The following is a 17,518-nucleotide window of genomic DNA, read 5'->3' on the forward strand; positions in this document are numbered from 1 at the left end:
TCCTAGGGGAAGGGTGCCATCCTCCTTCAAGGCTGAGGAAAGGGAGAACACGGAAACCCTTCCTGCAAAGTGGCAGGAAAACTTGCCCTTCTCATGCTGCTTGTTTTCAGGCCACGATTCTCTCCATTCCCTTTATCCAACCCTCATAGAATTTTAACTGGGAGGGACCTTAGACAGTAGTTTGTCTTCTCCTTTAACAATAAGGAAGTGGAGAAGAGGAAAGGGAAAATATGGTCACACTGCTAGGGAGTGTCAGAAACGAGATGGCTCCTTCCCATCTGGGGACTTCTCCACTGATGATACCGAGGTCGGGCCGTGAGCTGCCTTTTCTGTCACAACTCAGGACACGCACACCATATGGACATCAGTCATTTCTAAAACAAACTCATTATGCATTCTGATTGCTTTTTCTATTTTGTTTGTACTCACAAAGGATATTTTGCATTTTAGCGCTGGTCTGACCTTTAAACTGATTTCACAACTCACTCAGCCGGCAGTGATGGCTTGCGTACGGAAGGTAGCGCGCTAGCTAGCTTCGCTGTTTGGACTCAGGCATTTAGTTGGTGTGACTCAACTTGTAGGATAAAGCAGCTAGGAAAATAAAAGCGCCTTCTCCCTCCTCCCAAGCAAACGGTGTAAAATGCTTCTAGAGAGAGTAAACTGCTTCTGCCCAGCGCGGTGGTGGGGTTTGTGTGTGGTTTTTTTTCACTGCCCAAGGGCACTTGGCCAAGAGGGTGAGTGGTGATTTTGCTTGTGTGTATGGACCCAGTTACCCATTGAGTCCTAATAAGACCAAAGCTGTACATTGTGAGAGACGTGGAGAACGGCATAAATTACCAATTGTCACTATTCGATTCCTTCCAGGGGCTTTTTCTCAATTCTCTGGCATAAGAGATGCTCAGCGGAACACATGATGAAGGTACATTTGAAGAGGGTAAGGGACTCTGTGGTGGAACAAAGCAGGGGAGACACAGACCTAATATTCCCCTGTCTGTTTCCCAGGGGTGCAGCCCCTGCGGAAGACCGCCGCTGTGGCTCAGGGATTTGCACAGACCGCTCAGTGCCACGTGCATAGAAAACATGGCACAGAAGCTACATGACAGAGATTCACCTGTTGAGGATGAGCTGTTCTACAAAATGTAAATGATTGGGAACAATTTAGAATTCCTGTCTAAAATGGGGAAATAATGAATAGTGTGATTGTTCCTTTCAAAAGGGAAAACCTTGGCCTTCTCCCTCTTGCCCCAGGTTGCGCGGTGAATTCGCAGTGTTAAAGGTCGCTGCTACCGACTCAGCTGCTTAGGAGACAGGTGAGTCGCAGCACAGGACACTGCCACCGAGCGAACCCCATCCCCAGGCTACCCGCAAATTGTATTCAACTACGTGTACAATAAATTTTATTTGTTTGTTTGTTTTAGTTCATTGTCTTTGATCTTTTTCTAGATTTATTGAGGAATAATTGATAAATAGTAAAAACTTTTGAATACATTTTTAAAAAGAGTATGGGCAAACCCAGCTTCCTACAACAAAACCGAGAAGAACACTAGCTATTCTAGTATCAAGAGAGGTGGCTGCCTGACTTCAGTCAGAGAAAGGATCTCACTCCAATGTTCAGAATGGCAGTTTTGGGCAAGATGTGACTGGCTTGAAGAGGTGACAATTGCTAGAACTGTAATAATAATAACTCATAATCATCATCATCATCAAGTACTTGCTACAGACCAAAAATTGTCCTAAGGTCATTATTTAATGTTCACATCAACTGATATCTTCCCTAATTTACAGATGAGGAACTGAGCCTCAGAGGGTTTTTGAAACTTCTCTGAGTTAGTACACACTGATCTCTCTTCCTGAGGCTCAGGGGCTGTGGGTGGTGTGACATGACTTTCCTTTCCTGAACATTAAATTCCGTTGAGAAGTGTCTATCCTCAACACTATCTCAAGGGACCTACAAAAAATACAGACACTGTGGCAGTTGCTCTAGGCCCCTGTTTAGGGAGGCCCAGAAAACAGCTTGGGGTAGAGCTGGGATTCGAACCTAAGCATTCCTGGTTCTAAAGCCCACTCACTCAGTTACTGAGGGAACTATGCTACCTCTCGCCAACTAGAATCAGAAAGAGCCTTGTGAGAATCCTGCCTCTTCCTTTTATTACGTGTGCAGCCCTGGGCCCCAACTTGCTTCTCTCAAGCCTGTTTTCTTATCTGTACTATGGGATATCAAAGGCACCACCTTCCAGCTGGCTGGTAAGGACGAATCACAGTTTCCACCTGGCAAACAGTAGGAACTGTTTTCCATGAATGTTAAATCCCTGACCCCTCATCTCCTAGGTTAGGGCAGAGATTCTCATATTTTACTAAGTTTTTATTTCTAATCTTCCTGCTCAATCATTAACTGTAGTGAAGGCACTTAGCACTCACTCCACTGACCTAGGAGGGGAGGTTTTCACTCCTGGAGAGAGAATTACCATGCCGGGAGCCGCACTACAAGGGCTGATTTTACAAGTAGAAACTGGCACTGGGACCTCAACCTTCCTGGAGACATGAGGGACACCTTCCTTCCCGGAAAGGCAGAGGGAGCACAGGCGTCCGGGCAGAGATCAGTGCAGCTTACGCCTGAGAACTGGCCTGCTCCTCAGCCCGGCCCTGCATCCAGCCGGGCCTCCGCATCCCTGCTCACACTCGGTGCCAGCTGGCTGGCAGTGCTCCCGTCTGGGAAGCGCCGCAGTATGCCCCCTGCTACTTAAAAAAAAAAAAAAAAAAAAAAATTCTGTGAAGCTATTTACCCTGATAAAATTACATTTCAGCCAAAAACCGGTCTCAGGATCAAAGTAGGGTAAATCAGGGAAAATGACATTAGGAAGTTACAATGTGGCTATTCCATTTTTTATTGTATTTTTTCCCCATTACCTCTATACCTTCTTCCACCTGCACCCGTCCCCCACAATCACCGCGCTGTTGTCCATGTCCATGAATTTTTAAAAAAAATTTTTGCTCGACTCCTCTACTCCCCCCAAACCACCCCCAGAGCGGTCGTGTTTTGAATCAATTTGAAAGAGAAATGTCTCTTTTACAAGGAAATTAAACACTTATCTTTATGGCTGGTCTCTTGAGCCTTTTGTTTCCCGCTGATGGGCGGGTTACAGGAGAATGCTCAAGGGGTCTCTAGGCGCTTCCCTTTGGAGGAAGATGTGGTCAAAACGTGTATGTTTTTCCTGAGAGCCTACAGGCGGGAGACTACAACTTGGGCCTGAGCTCTGCCTCCCAGGCTACGCTGACGCCATGTCAGGGATGAACAGAGGGTTGGCGTCATTGGTCACATTTGACAAGTGGACAACCTTCGCTGAAGGAGCCCCAAAGCTACGCAGACAAATCAGAGGCCAGGCGACGTCGGGAACCCGGACGCCAGGATCTACTCGGACGCAGACACTGTGGGAAACGGGCAACGAGGACGCGCTCCGCCCTACGCCGGGCTCTCCGAACCCCCCCTAGACTAACCGACCCGGAGCCTCCGGAAGCCTCTCCGGGTCTGGGAACCGTTGGGTGTCTGGGAGCGCTAGCCCCGCCCCGCCGTACCCCGCCCCGCCCCGCGGCTCCCCCTGGCTCCGCGATAGGCTCCGCGAGCGGGGGGCGGGGCTGGACACTGAGCCGACGTGATGGCGTCAGGCGCCCTGGGCGCAGCTTGGTGTTGTCTGTAACCCGGAGGCCGCAGGTCGTGTCTGATCTTCTGGGGCTGCTGTGGCCGGGAGAATCCCGCGCCGCGCTCCCCCCTCCCTTTGGTGAGTTAGAGGTTGGGGCGTGGAGGGCAGCGGAGGGGCGGCGGGCCGAGACGCGAACGTGCGTTGGGCCAGCCTTCGCCGTGATCCCAAACCCCAGCTTGACTCCAGACTGCCCTCCTTCAGAGCCTGCACCCTTCCCTGCCCCAAACACCGTGCCCCAACTTCCCACTCCGATCCAAGCCTTTGGCCGGCACTGCCACAGCTGGGCAGTCCTCTCTTTCTTCTCCCACCCATGACTTGTCTCCAGCCCTCACCGCCTCCCCCTCACCACCGGTCTTGCATAAATGCAGTCTCACCCTTGACCCCACTCGAGCCCAGTTCCAACCCGGTCTCAGCCACATTCCTCCGCCTCCCTTTTAACACACCTCATCCTCACCCGTCAGCCCCTTTGGCAATCCTAATACTCCACGCAAATCTCTTTGAGACCTATCATTCTGGTTTGTTTTTTCTGGATCAGCTTTCTTATCCCAGTCTCCCACAGCCCCCTCCTCAGCTCCCCAAGGTCAGCTCATCCTGAACAGCCCATCTCTGTCCCACCCTCATTTAAGACCCACCACCAAAGTAGATGTACTTTGAGCTCAGATCTTTCTTCTTGATAACTGATCACAGTCCTGTCCTGGTCTTGTATGTATCTTGTCCTCAGAGGCCCAACCCTTAACTTCCTAGCCTATCATATACTTCCTTTCCAACTCCAATCATCCTGAGGACATCCTCTCTCCCTGCCCCAGCTCTTGCTGCCACCAGTTCCTACCACTCTCAACCAATCTTCTTTAAAATGGGGTCTCCATATCCTTTCACCTCCGCTGTGTGAGACTGAACAGCTTGACTGGTGCGTGCAAGGCCTCACATGCTAAGTCAGTGTGGAGGAGACAAGATTCCCCTTTGGGTCAGGGGCCTTGCCTGGGTGTCTGGTCCCCTCTTTCTGTCCCCAGGGATTATGATTCTAGCATTCATATGAAATTACTTGTGCTGTGGAATGGTAGGTATCTTCCAAATACCTGGAAGGTGAGGAATGGCCACTCATCCAGCTCACTCAGGCTGGGGCAACAGAAACCAGCACTTCCTTTTGGCTGGTCTTCTGGCCTGAAGAAGCTCAGAAAGTAACACTGTGCAGGATTGCCTGGGGTTACAGAACCAAATCCACGTGTGTTTTCCTAGTGCTTGGAAAGGACCCTCACAGAGAGCTCATCTGTGCCGCATCTGAGAACAGATCAGTCCCAGCACTGGTCACAGGGAAGACTATGGGTGCCAGAGGTGATGTCACATGCTGTAAAGAGTGTCGGTGAGCGGGTCCTGAGGAGGCTGAGAACCAGGTGGGTATGGAGGCTGTTGAATCGCTTCCTCTTTTTGCAGGGGCTGCATCATTGACTTTTGGCCTCCGTGGTTGCCTGTGAACAGAGGGAGCTGAGTTAGAGTAGCTGAAGCACAGGGACATCCTGAGGCACTCAGGCTGCATGCTTAGCATTTATAATCTGGGCTTTTTGAGTACATGTTCCCTCCCAATTCTGGTGACAAATTCTGGTGACCTGGTATCAGGGGGTTGGCCAGATGACAGCAATTTAAAGATTTTATGAAACATCCATATGTGGTTGCCTCTCGTGTGCCCTCTACTGGAGACCTAGCCTGCAGTCCAGGCAGGTGCCCTGACTGGGAATTGAACCGGCGACCCTTTGGTTCGCAGGCCGACACTCAATCCTTTGAGCCACACCAGCCAGGGCAGATGACAGCAATTGTAAAGGGCCCCAAACAGGACCATTGTCTTTACTTGCCTTTTATAGCCTTGTTCCTTTGAAAATTGAATGCTCTTCTACCCCCAGTATCTCCCCAGTAAGGTGTGATAGGTCTGAGTGGTTGTCAGCCTCCTGGCTGCTTGGTTTAGTTGAATGAGCTCTTACCTCTGAAGAATTGTATACTGTACCTTCCCAGTTTACGAAATGGAGGTACCCTCCCCGAGCCTTATTTTTATTTTATTCCTCAGTTCATTCAGCGAGTATTTTCTGAGCACCACCATGTGCCATGCACTGTTCTAGACACTGGAAATACAATGGTGAATGAGCTGCACAAAGTACCAGTTTTTATGCATTCAGAGTTTGACCCTCGCTAGAATCCTAAGGGATATGGGACAAGAATATGGGGGAGATGGCTGTTATTGGATGGAAAGAAAAGGGGGAGGGATAAGATAGCCAGTGTTAACCGACCACACATTTCTGGCCCACCCACCAGCCCTTGGTCTGGGAATCATGAGCTAGAAGAGTCTCTCCTGCCAGCTGGTACCCAGTTGCTTCAAAGGCCTCGTTCCCCCAGCACACCTGCTATAGGATGCTGGGCCAGAAATCCAATCTTCTCCAGGTAGGAGGAGGTGCTGTTTACTCACTCATCACTCACATGGCTGAAAGATCAGCTGCCTTTCTGAATCAGAAGATAACTTTGTCATTTTTATTTTTTCCAGTTGGAAACCATGATTCATCCATTGATACTGTTAGTGGCTGGATGGTAAACACCAGGCTGTTGTCCTGAGCAGCCAGGTACAGGATTAGAGTCAGGCTGCAGAGAGGAGGCTGTTGGGAATGGCTGAGAAGTCTCTAAGGAGAGGAGGTTGCTGTTTACTGATGGACAGAGTGTTTCAAAAGCAGTGAGGCCGGCTCATCTATTTCTTCTTTTAATGTAAGTCTCATGTAATCCATTTTTCTCTTTTCTTTCTTCCTTGGTTTCTGGGGGAAGTGAAACTGGACATGTTTAGAGGGCAAGGCAGTAGAGTGAAGGACAACCGGAACAATTCCTTCATAGCATGGAAAGAACTTGGCCCCAGCTTCTTGGGACTGCAGAGCTGATCGGCAAGATTATTTCTTGTTGATTTTAAGCCTTATTTGATAAATGAGGTTTCTGAGTGCCTCTTAAGCGTTGGCAAGTATTACGTTTGCCTGAAACTTTTTGAACCAAAGACCTGAGGCAGGTGTGCCTGGTGAAAGGCACAGGATTTGGCATAAAGAAACCATGTACTGAGCCTTGGTCTTCTCTATAAAACTGTCTCCCAGGACTGTTGTAGGAGCTAATGGGATGAGAGAAGCTTGAAGAGCAGTGTCAGGGTGAGTCAGTACTTAGGGGGAGAGGCTGACTTAGCAGGGTTTGGAGTCTCCTAAGAGGCAGAGTCACCTTTTCTGCTAAACTGCATTGACGCTCAAGTTCTGTCCTTAGTCCCTTCAGCCGAGGTCTCCTTGAAGCCACATCTCTCTTTGGTTTGGTTCTTGGTGTCAGTGAAGACTGTTCTGAGGACAGGGAGTGAATCCAGCCCCACAGGATGGTAGGTTGGTGTCTGGGCCACCAGGAGAATGATTCAGCATGACTCAGCAGGCAGGAGACCCAGGGCCCCGTCTGCTTCCATCGAGTTCTCAGTCAGAGGCTGGCGGATCCCCACCTCGGAGCCAGTGTCTTGCCTCTATGAGGTGTTGGGGAACACGCACCAGAGGGAGGGTGCTCTGCCTACTGTGACGAAAGGTATGCTCTGAACGGTGGCCTGAGCCCCGGAGTCCCAGTCCTGTTTTGTGAATTGTCCAGTGGCTTTTCTCCTGGATTCATCTACGCTATTGTCATTTCGTGGCTTTACTGACACTTTGTCTTAGGCAACGGTTATCTGTGTCTTCTCTGACTCTGCTCTGACCCCTCAGCGTCAGTTTACTTTGGGTTTTCCGTAGACTTGCGCTTGGCCAGAGTACCCACTTGTTGCTAAGCCTCCCTCCCCTAATGGGCCTTAATGGACCCAGGCTGTGGTTCCGATTGGTGAGGTCTAAGCTCTTAAGGGCCTGGCCTTGTGGCTGGCTGGGGGAAGGGCAGTTCTGTGCAGAAGGGCTGGCCTGAGGGCTGGAATCGCTGACCGGGGAGAGCGCTCAGGGCCGTGGAGCCAGGGACCCTGGACTTGGCCTGCTGGGCTCAGGGAGGTAGCCTAGAAGGAGCCCAGCCTCCAGGATCAGGCACATTTTTTAAAGGGACTCTGACCGCAGCACATACCTCTCTTCCTGTCACCTGGTAGCCACAGCGTGGAGCTGTTCTCCAAGAAGGGCCCTGAGGATCCTGGGTAGGTGGGAGTAGGAAGATGGGTGAAGGGTGAGGCAGGCAGTCAGGGGCCGCAGCCTGGCCGGTGTTGCTCCTGGTGGTCCGCACGCTATGCCGAGGGCGGGCGCGGCCTCATCGCCCTCAGAGAGGTTGATTCTGGGTCCCGTTTACCCTCTGACAACTCCAGAGGCCAGGGATCGAATCAGAGCCTTTTCCACCAGGGCCCCCAGCTGGAGGGTCCTCCCCCAGGCCCCGCTGCCCCCTCCTCCTCTCTGCCTCCTTTCCCCCCACCCCTGAGCCCTAGCTCACACCTGTCTCTTCCAGAAGAGACGCGACTGCACTCACTCAGGAGTCGGGGGTCCCCTGTGAGCTGAGGTGGGCATTGTCCCAGGGGCGGTGCAAAATCCACTGAGCAGGCCTTGGTTTCATTAACTTCTTTAGGCCACGAGTTTTGGGGGAGCAGAGACAGCAGTAACCTTTTATTTCTGGTGTCCCTCATGCCCAGCTGCGGGGTCACTCGAGATTTGTTTAGGTGTGAATGTGTCTGCCTGGTCCTGGGCTGTGCAAGCGGCTGGGGCGGGCAGGCCAGCCGGCAGCCCCTCAGACTAAGCCCCGAGCCCCACCCCCACCCCCTCACCCCCAGCCACCCCGGGAGGGAGCCCGCTGCCTGAGGGGTTTTCCCGTGTACCGACTCCACCGACCCATGCGCATTGATTCAGGCGGTGGCATTCTTCACCTGTAAATTCAGTGGCCACACCCACTGGCATTATAGATGCCATTTGTCCTTGGTACATTAGGCCCTGCCCGAGGCATTTTCCACAGTCATGGCCTCCATCTGAGCAGCGTGATAGTGTCCCCCTGCGCCTCGCCGGTTAAGGGCAAATCGAGATGAGAACCTGTGCTGTTCCCCTTCACGTGTCCCTCGCAGCCCAGAGGAGAAGGAGATGTGTAAGCAGAGAGTCCCCCTTTGGAAGCCCTTTCGCTTGCACTTTTCACTGGGCTGGAAGGAGTCAGAAGGGCGACTGCGAGGCGCCGCCCGACTGTGATGTCTGGGGCCTGCTTCCTGGTCCCTGAGGGCCCTCTGCACCTGCACCTGCACCTGCGGCTGCCGCTCTGGCGGCCCCTCGGCTCTGCACCTCAGTCACCCGCCTTCCGTCCCCTGTGTCCTGGGCCCGCGTTCAGCGTGGAGGGAAGAGCCCGCTCCAGCCGCTCCGTGGGGTGGATCCGCCCAGGGCGCTCCCCAGGCCTCCTCACCTCCCAAGGCCCGGCTCTCAGACTTTTTTCCTTCCTTGTTTCCTTCCAGAAAATGCACTCTCAGTTTTACTTTTGTATTCAAAGGCCTTTCTTTCAGTTGCAGTTTGAGTAAAATGGGCTGACCTCATGCGGCCCCCTTGGGGGTGGGGAATGGGTGAGGGGGTGTTGAGGGGGTGAGCTGGGAGCTTGCTCACCCGGCCGCCTGTCTCAGCAGGTGTCATGCGGTTCTCTCTGGAAGCGACTGTGTGAGTGGAAATGCTCTCAGTGGTGGAAAATGGACTGGACCCCCGGGCTGCCATCCCGGTAGGTGGCAAGGGGGAGCGACGGTGGGGAAGGGGTGCCCGGGACAGCCATTGCGTTGGTGTTTCTCACTTTGAAACGTGTGGACACTGTTGGGTAAGAGAGGCCTCGGGCTGAGAAAAAGTCACAGCAGAAGCAAACTCTGAGGAGGTCCTGCCCTTTCTAGATCATCTTATTGTGATACAGTGAGAATTCACAAAAGGACAGTTGGAATTCAGTATAGGTTACCTGAAGACTAAGGGTTTCTCCAAAGAAGATATACAAGTTCTGCAAATACACAGAAAGCTGCTCACCATCATGAGACATTAGACAAATGCTAATCAAAACCGTAACAAGACAGCTCTTCACACCCCCTACGGTGGCTAAACCAAAACAGCAGACATAGTAAGTGTCGGTGGGGTCGTGGAGAAACTGGAACCCTCACACGTTGCTGGTGGGAATGTCAAATGGAGCAGCCACTGTGGAAAACAGTTTGGTAGGTCCTCAAAAAGTTAAACACAGTGCTACATATGCCGCAGCAACTCCGCTTCTAGGTACATAGGCACAAGAATTAAAAACATATGACATATTTCTTCACAAAAACTTGTGCATGAATGTTCATAGCAGCATTATAGCCCAAAAATGCAAACAACCCAAATGTTTATTAATCTATGAATGGGTAAATAAAAGTGGTATATCCGTGCAATGGAATGTTATTTGGCATAAGAAGCAATGAAGTCCTGCTACATGAAGAATGCTATATCATAGTGGAACTTTGAAAACATGCTAAATTGAAAGCAGCCAGGCACAAAGGGCTGCCTATTGTATGACTCCATTTATATGTACTGTTAGGACAGGCAAGTCCCTAGAGACAAAGTAGATTAGTGGTTGGCAGGGTTTAGGGGGGAGGGAATAGGGTTCAGTATTTCTTTTTAGGGCAATGAAATGTCCTAAAATTAGATAGTGGTTACGGTTACACAAATCTGTGAGTATACCAAAAACCATTGAACTGTACACTTCATTTTTAATTTTTTAAAAATCTTTGCTCTTTTAGAGAGAGAGAGAAGTATTGATTTGTTGTTCCACATGTTTATGCATTCATTGGTTGCTACTTGTATGTGCCCCTGACCAGGGATCAAACCCACAACCTTGGTGTAAGGGGATGATGCTATCACCAACTGCACCACCCAGCCAGGGCCTCTTCTGTGTACTTTATCTTCATTTTCTATAATTAGCATGGGCTCGTTTTACATCAGGCATATACAGACACATACATACAGGTGTGTGCGTGTGTCGTCGTGCATGTATTTCGCGATGGGCAGAGTTACATTCCAGAGGACGCCATAGGATCTTCTAAAGGCCTGTGTTACGTCTGGCCTTGCCTAGGTCATCAAGAAGAAGCTGGTGGGGTCCATGAAGGCGCTGCAGAAGCAGTACGTGTCCTCAGACACAGTGGTCACCAGCGAAGACGGAGATGCCAACAGCATGTGCAGCGCCCTGGAGGCCGTGTTCATCCACGGCCTACATGCCAAGCACATCCGGGCCGAGGCCGGGGGCAAAAGGAAGAAGAGCGCCTACCAGAAGCCCCTGCCTCAGCCTGTCTTCTGGCCCCTCCTGAAAGCTGTCACCCACAAGTGAGACCAGCTGGGGCGGCTTTGCTCTGGGGGAGCGCTTTGGAGGGCGGGACGCTGGGCTCTCAGCTCCAGCTGTACGGGACAGCAGCCGGCGCGCTCTGTGCTAGAACAGAGATGGCTGAGGTAGGGGTTATGGTTAGACCGAGGCTCTTCAGCCCCTCACTCCTCACGTCACAGCCTGGGACTGCTTCCACCCTCCGGGCTGGTCCCTTCGGCAGGTGCCGTCCTCTTGCCACACCCTGGCAGAATTCAGTAGTTGCATCAGAGGTCGGGAGGCCTGCGAAGCCTGAAATCTTGACGGTCCAGCCCTTTGCAGAAGTTTGCTGACCCCACCTTAAGAGTGTTTGAACATCTCTATGCTACGTATTATAATGAAGTAGGGTTGTTTTTTGTTTGTTTGTTTTTTTAAATAAGAGTGGAATCCAGGTAGAACGTCTGAATATTCACTGTGAGACATTGTCTTTGTGGCCCTGCCCCTAACTGTCTGGGCTTTGGAGCAGGCAGCTGGCACTGTGCCTCTGAGGGCTATTAAATGCCACCTTCAGCCCAAAGGTGCCTTGTCAGTCTCTGATCTCCCTTTCCATGCCTTCTGCCACTGCCCTATCTCAGGTTCTTGCCTCGCTCCTGGGTGACAGTGGCTGTCTTAATTGTCCCCCTTATCTCGTTCTTTCTTTTCTTAACATTTATTGAGCTTCAGTTAACTGGAGCCAGTCACTAAGTCCTGCAGAGCATGGCCCACCGTCCATGCGGAGACATGAGCAGGGGACTGGTAGTCACAGGAGGGGCGTTTCATCAGAGGGTTCAGAAACTGCGTGTGGTGCGCCCGGGGTCTCAGCCTATCCAGAGCGACCCACCCTGAGGTCTGCATAGCTGAGGTCAAATCACTTTCCTATGCAAAAACCTTTAACCCACAGGCTTCCAAATGCCAGCCTGGAGTCTGATTCACTCGGTTGGGGCCCCAGAATCTGTATCCGGCCCGAGTTCCCCCGGTGACCCTGAGGCACAGCTCGGTGTGGGGAGCAGTGCCGCACTTTGCCTCGCCAGGCTCCTGGCTCTGCCCCCGAATCACCCCCTCCCCCTCCCCATGTTCCCAGTGTTGTAGTAGGGGTGCTTCCCACTTGGTTACAGGTCTGCTGCTTTCCTACCCTTTATGCCTTTTTTTCCTACTAGTTCCATGTGCCTGGAAAGTTCTTCTGTCTTTGCCTGTTGAAATACCACAAGGCCCAGCTCGGATACTGCCCCTTCTATGACATTTTTTACTAACGGTGGCATTTCTTTTACTAACAACAGGTGTGCCCTTGAAAGGCAGTTACCTGGACAGAGGGCAGGGGCCATGTCTCTTTATCCTGTGTCTTCACAGCTCCGAGGACCTTGCACTTGAGAGCACAGTAAACATGTCTTTGACACAATCAGATAGTATCAGGGGCCCCAGGGGTAGTTGTAACAAAAATAGCCACTAACTTTTTATGACAACAACCTCAAAAAGTTGGGGACTAACATTTAATATTTCACAATTCCCCTTAAAACACTATTATCCGAGAGGTTCTCACGGCTGTCTAGATTTGCAGTTCTTGTTATTGGCTCTCGCCAAGCAGTGTATAAAATGTCATCTCAGTGATTCCAAGTCATTCCTTGAGAGACCCCTGTCCTCCCTGTTCCCAGACACATCATCTCGGAGTTGGAGCACCTGGTCTTTGTCAGCACGGACGTGGGCCGCTGCCGCGCCTGGCTGCGCCTGGCCCTCAACGACGGCCTCATGGAGTGCTACCTGAAGCTGCTCCTCCAGGAGCCGGCCCAGCTGTGCGAGTACTACCAGCCCACCGCCCTGCTTCGGGACGTGGAGGAGAGCGAGTTCCTCCTCAGCTTCCTGCAGGGGCTCACGTCCTTGTCCTTCGAACTCTCCTACAAGTCAGCCATCTTGAACGAGTGGACGCTCACCCCGCTGGCCCTCTCCGGGCTCTGCCCACTCTCTGAGCTCGACCCCCTCACTCCCTCTGGTACAGAACTCCAGCGGAAGGAGTCTCTGGATTCCATTTCCCATTCCTCAGGCTCAGAGGACATCGAAGTCCAGCACTCGGGCCATAAGATCCAACGGAACAGGCAGCTCACTGCCTCATCCCTCAGCCTGGACACGGCCAGCTCGTCCCAGCTGTCCTGCAGCCTGAACTCCGACAGCCTCCCGCTGCAGGAGAATGGTTCCAAGAGCCCAGACCACTCGGAGGAGCCCATGTCATACGACTCAGACCTGGGGACAGCCAATGCTGATGATTCAGACCCGTCTCTGCAGGAGTGAGTACCCCTCCTCCCATCCTTCCCTTTTTCTTCTTCCTTCCTTCTTTCTCCTCCTCCTCATCCCCTCCCTCCTTCCCTTCCTTCCTATAGCATGTAATTGCCTGTCACCGAGCACCAAGCTCTGTTAGGGCATAAGGGAGGCGGAGGGAACACTGCCCCTCTTCCTCGGGGACTAAAGTTGCCAGGACCTGTAACGGGAGGCAAAATGCAGGCAGTGAGGAGAATGGGTGTGGACAGGCCTCAGAGCTGGTTCAAGCCCCAGCGCTGTCCTGAGTGACCTTTGGCCAGTTATTTAGTCGCTCTGGGACGCAGTGTAAAATATTCTTGTCGTCTTTATCAAGAGAGAAGGAAACAAATAGTTCAAAGCTATATTTACATCTTCCAAAACCCACAGCAAAGCACGATGCCTCGGGCTGGTCTTCTGCGACCTCACAGAAGACCTCCTAGGGGCCACAGGCCTGAATGCTGCCCAGAGGAGGTGGCAGAGAAGGGGGCCAGGCCCGTGTGTGGACGGGGAGCGTGCAGAGCAGCCAGGCTGGCTAGAGAAGGGAGCCTGTGCAGAGCCTGCCTTTTTCAGGCTTTTTAACATTAATTTTTGAATAGATAATCTATTTTTATGGTTAAGAAGTATATAACATGTAGGGGGGAGGGGAGTAGGTGGTGGCGGAAGGACGGCCTAAGAGGGATAAATGATAATGGGGAAAATACAATAAAAAATACACTATAGTTTTAAAAAAAGAATTAAAAAAATCTGTAGGGTGTGTACAGTATGAAGTCTTGTCCACCCTATAGCCATAATTATTTTCTTGTGTATTCTTCAAATGTTTTTACATGCATCTGTAAGCAATGTGCACCTGCATGTTTTAAAATTTTATTTCTTATTTCCCCCACCTCTTTCCACAAAAGCTAGTATAAGTACACTATTCTCTACCTAGTTTTGGAGGAGATCTTTTCATATCAGTTTCTTTTCTTTCTCCCCCTGTGACATCTTTTTCCATTGTATGAACATACCATAGTTTATTTAATCAGCCCTATATTTAATGGACATCGGAGTGCAGTGTTTTATAGGCACCCCTGCGTGTGTGGTCTTTCAGTTCTGTGCCGTTATCTCTGTTCAGTAAATACCCAGAAGCAAAACTGCTGAGCCAGAGAGTGGATTAGTTTGTAATTTTCACAGACACTGCCTTTTACACTCCATCAGGAATGTACCTGTGTCCCCTCAGCCTTGTCAACAGAAGGTATTATCAGATTTGGATTTTGCTCATGTAATAGGTAAAAAATGGTAGCCTTTTCCTGAGCATGTCCTCCAGTTGATCCATGTCTCGGCAGCCCCTGGTTAGGACCTTCGCTCTCACTCCTGCTCTTCCCCACCACCTCCCGCCTTCGGTTCAGGTCTTTACAGGGCTCCTGCGTGGTGGGGGAATAACACCAGTTTTGGGTGGCGTTATGGACTGACTGGGAGCAGATCTGGTTTCAAGCCCCTCTCTGCCACTTACAAGCCCAATAATGTCAGGCAAATTGCTGGCTCTTTTTGAGGTTCTGTGTTTTTCCATCTTTATAATGGAGACCCCCTTCCTTATAAAGGGGGGCTGTTTGAGGGTCAAATCAGGTGCCTGTTAGTGAGTTAGTTGCACACAAAAGAGTATCTGGTAGGCACCAGAAACGGCTTCTGAGCACTGAGCACATTAGACAGAATTTTCCAATGTCAACTGGGAGGAGTCAGGCAGGACATGTTGGAAGGGCGCAGTCCCTGCCCCAGCATGGCCGGGCCTGCGCAGGGCTTCGGCTCACTCACGAGTTGCCTCCCTCCTCCCACAGACCAGCCAGCCTGCTCTTCGTCATGTGTTTTGCCTTTATCTTTCATGAGTCTTGTGATTGGAAAATTCCAGCTTATGGTCAGCAAGCCAGTGGCCGTCCACTCTGCGTGGTTATTATGGGGAAGTCAAGGGGAGAGGGTCAGGGTGTGCAGAGCAGCCCTGGACAGCGATGTCAGGAACCAGCACCCACTAAGCGCACAAATGCGCGCGCACACATCCCGCCTCCTCGGCGCTGGGCTTGAAGTTGGCCTTGGAGCAGCCGCAGAGAGCAGCGCTATGTGGAGTCTATGTTTCCAGGGTAAGGAGTCTCACCAGCACTTAGGACTTGACTTACGCTACTTTCACTGTATTACGTAAACATAACTTCAAATTAAGCATAAATACCTTGTTCTTATAACTCTTATAACTATAAAATCAAAACATCTACAAATTAAACAAAGTATAAAGCATTAACATTCAAAATGAAATGTATTGTTATACTATTTCACTGAAACTAAATCGCAGTTGTCCTGATGAATAGAGGATTGACTGCCCTGAGTAGCTCCTTTCGTGTTTGTTGGGTCTGAACTATAATTATCCCTGAGAAGCACGGGGACATTCTGTCGGTTAAGAATGTGGACTCAGGAGCCAGACCAGCCGAGTCTTCTTTAACCCGATTTTTGACCTTGGACAAGTTACTCAGTCTTTCTGACCTTGATGTCCTCACCGGTAAAGTGTGGATAATAGTGTTCAAAGGAATGCCAGGAAGATTAAATGAGGTAAGGCAGTGCTTAGAGTAGTGCCTGACACATAGTGAGTGCCCAATAGGTGGAGTTATTGTCATTTACTGCTGAGCTCTGCTGAGAACTGGTAACCTCAGTTCTACTACTCCTTGTTGCTATGGACACTGCTGCAGAAAGCTGGTTAGTAATGTCTGTCAGATGTTGTCGTGAGGCCTTCCCATGGAGGAAATGATTCTTAGCACATGCAGCCCACCTCCGTGCATTTGTTGGTGACTGCCACGTGCCGCCATTATGACAGTCTGCGTGGTCAGGAAAGCCACAGGCTCGGAAGCTCTTGGCAGGGGATCGTTATGAGGTGGCCATGCAGAGTCTCCAGGCCCTGCTTCTTATTTATTTCCCACATACACGCATAAATACATATGCATACAACGCATGCACTCTTTCCAATGGTTTTGTAAGTGAATGCACAAAGTTTTAAAATTTTTGAACAGAATGTTTTTGAGAACCACTGCCCTGAAGCAGACAGAAGTGGAGAGATGGTTGCAATTTCACTGTTTCATTTCTGTTTCATTGTCTTCAAATTTTTTCGAAGTTTTCTTTTGCCTTTCCTTCAAAATTTCACCTCTAACACTTTTTCCAGTTGAGGTACCTGTCTCCCTTATTCTCATTGGGTCCTGAAGACCCAAACTGATTCTGGTCAAATTCTATGAACTTGACTTCACCTTGACCTTGGTTTTGATTTGGTGGAAGCTCTAATTTATTGCACAAGCTTCTTGCTTTTTTTTGTGGCATTTCTTTATGCATTGTCACTTGCTTATTCTAACACCCAGTCTACTCTATCATTAAAACCTTGCTTATAGATTAGGATTCATTTATAACTGGTAACAATTTTGGTAATAACACTAGTATTTCCATAATTCTGCTCCTTTCCTTCCAGTTTTCTGTTTATGGACATGGAGGCTGAGTAGTCTTATCAGCGATAATAAAAACAGCTACAGTAATAAGTTGAGGTTAACATATATTGAGTATTTAACTTGTGCAAGACACTCCACTAAGGATTTCACCTATATTATCTCACTGAATCTTTGTCACAGTCACAAAAGTGGGTTTTGTTACCATGTCTGTTTTACAGTAAGGGAATCAAATCTGTGAACTTTGGGGACCTGTCGTGGGGCACTTAGTAATGTGCTAACCAAGGCCAGGAGAACGCTGGGCCCCTGCTGTTGCTCCCGCCACCTCCCAGGAGCCTGTGAAGAGCTGGGATCTCACAGGGGACATTTGCCAAAAATCTGCCTCCCAGGTCTCTTTGGAATGTGGCCCCATTCTGTCCCGGTAGTTTGGACACATGCAGCTGGCCAGCAAATGCCCCTCCCTCCTTTTTCCTGTGGAAACTAGCGCTTTGCTTCCAGGACTCATGATGCTTGCTCCCTACAAGTGGCACTCCTGGGTTTCTATGGGTCTGTTTTTACTTATTCCTTTAATTAATTAATTAATTAATATTTTATCGATTGTGCTATTACAGTTGTCCTGATTTTGCCCCCCCTCCACCCAGCTCTCTCCACTCCCTCAAGCAGTCCCTCCACCATTGGTCACATCCATGGGTCATGCATGTAAACTCTTCGGCTGCTCCATTCCCTATACTGTACTGTACATCCGCACGGCTATTCTATAACTACCTGTTTGTACTACTTAAT

The 17,518-nt window shown here is 50.3% G+C and overlaps 1 protein-coding gene across 2 annotated transcripts in view; it reads left to right on the plus strand.

The window, feature by feature from the left end:
* Nucleotides 1–3,648: 3,648 nt before the first annotated feature.
* The window catches only part of PLEKHM1 (pleckstrin homology and RUN domain containing M1), a 43,791-nt gene continuing 29,921 nt past the window's right edge, over nucleotides 3,649–17,518 (plus strand). Inside the window, exons 1-6 of one of the 2 annotated variants that reach the window (XM_054592916.1) lie at nucleotides 3,649–3,776; nucleotides 4,935–5,089; nucleotides 6,226–6,440; nucleotides 9,295–9,383; nucleotides 10,746–10,993; nucleotides 12,656–13,282. In XM_054592916.1, the coding sequence (XP_054448891.1) occupies nucleotides 9,336–9,383; nucleotides 10,746–10,993; nucleotides 12,656–13,282 (923 nt within the window). In that variant the 5' untranslated portion in view covers nucleotides 3,649–3,776; nucleotides 4,935–5,089; nucleotides 6,226–6,440; nucleotides 9,295–9,335. Of the gene's footprint in view, nucleotides 3,777–4,934; nucleotides 5,090–6,100; nucleotides 6,126–6,225; nucleotides 6,441–9,294; nucleotides 9,384–10,745; nucleotides 10,994–12,655; nucleotides 13,283–17,518 lie in introns of those variants that run through there. The other variant, XM_054592917.1, reaches the window with a different exon arrangement.

This window comes from Pteronotus mesoamericanus, unplaced genomic scaffold (assembly GCF_021234165.1).
Source record: "Pteronotus mesoamericanus isolate MK-2021 breed Mesoamerican mustached bat unplaced genomic scaffold, CSHL_Meso_final scaffold_408, whole genome shotgun sequence".
NCBI lineage: Eukaryota > Metazoa > Chordata > Mammalia > Chiroptera > Mormoopidae > Pteronotus > Pteronotus mesoamericanus.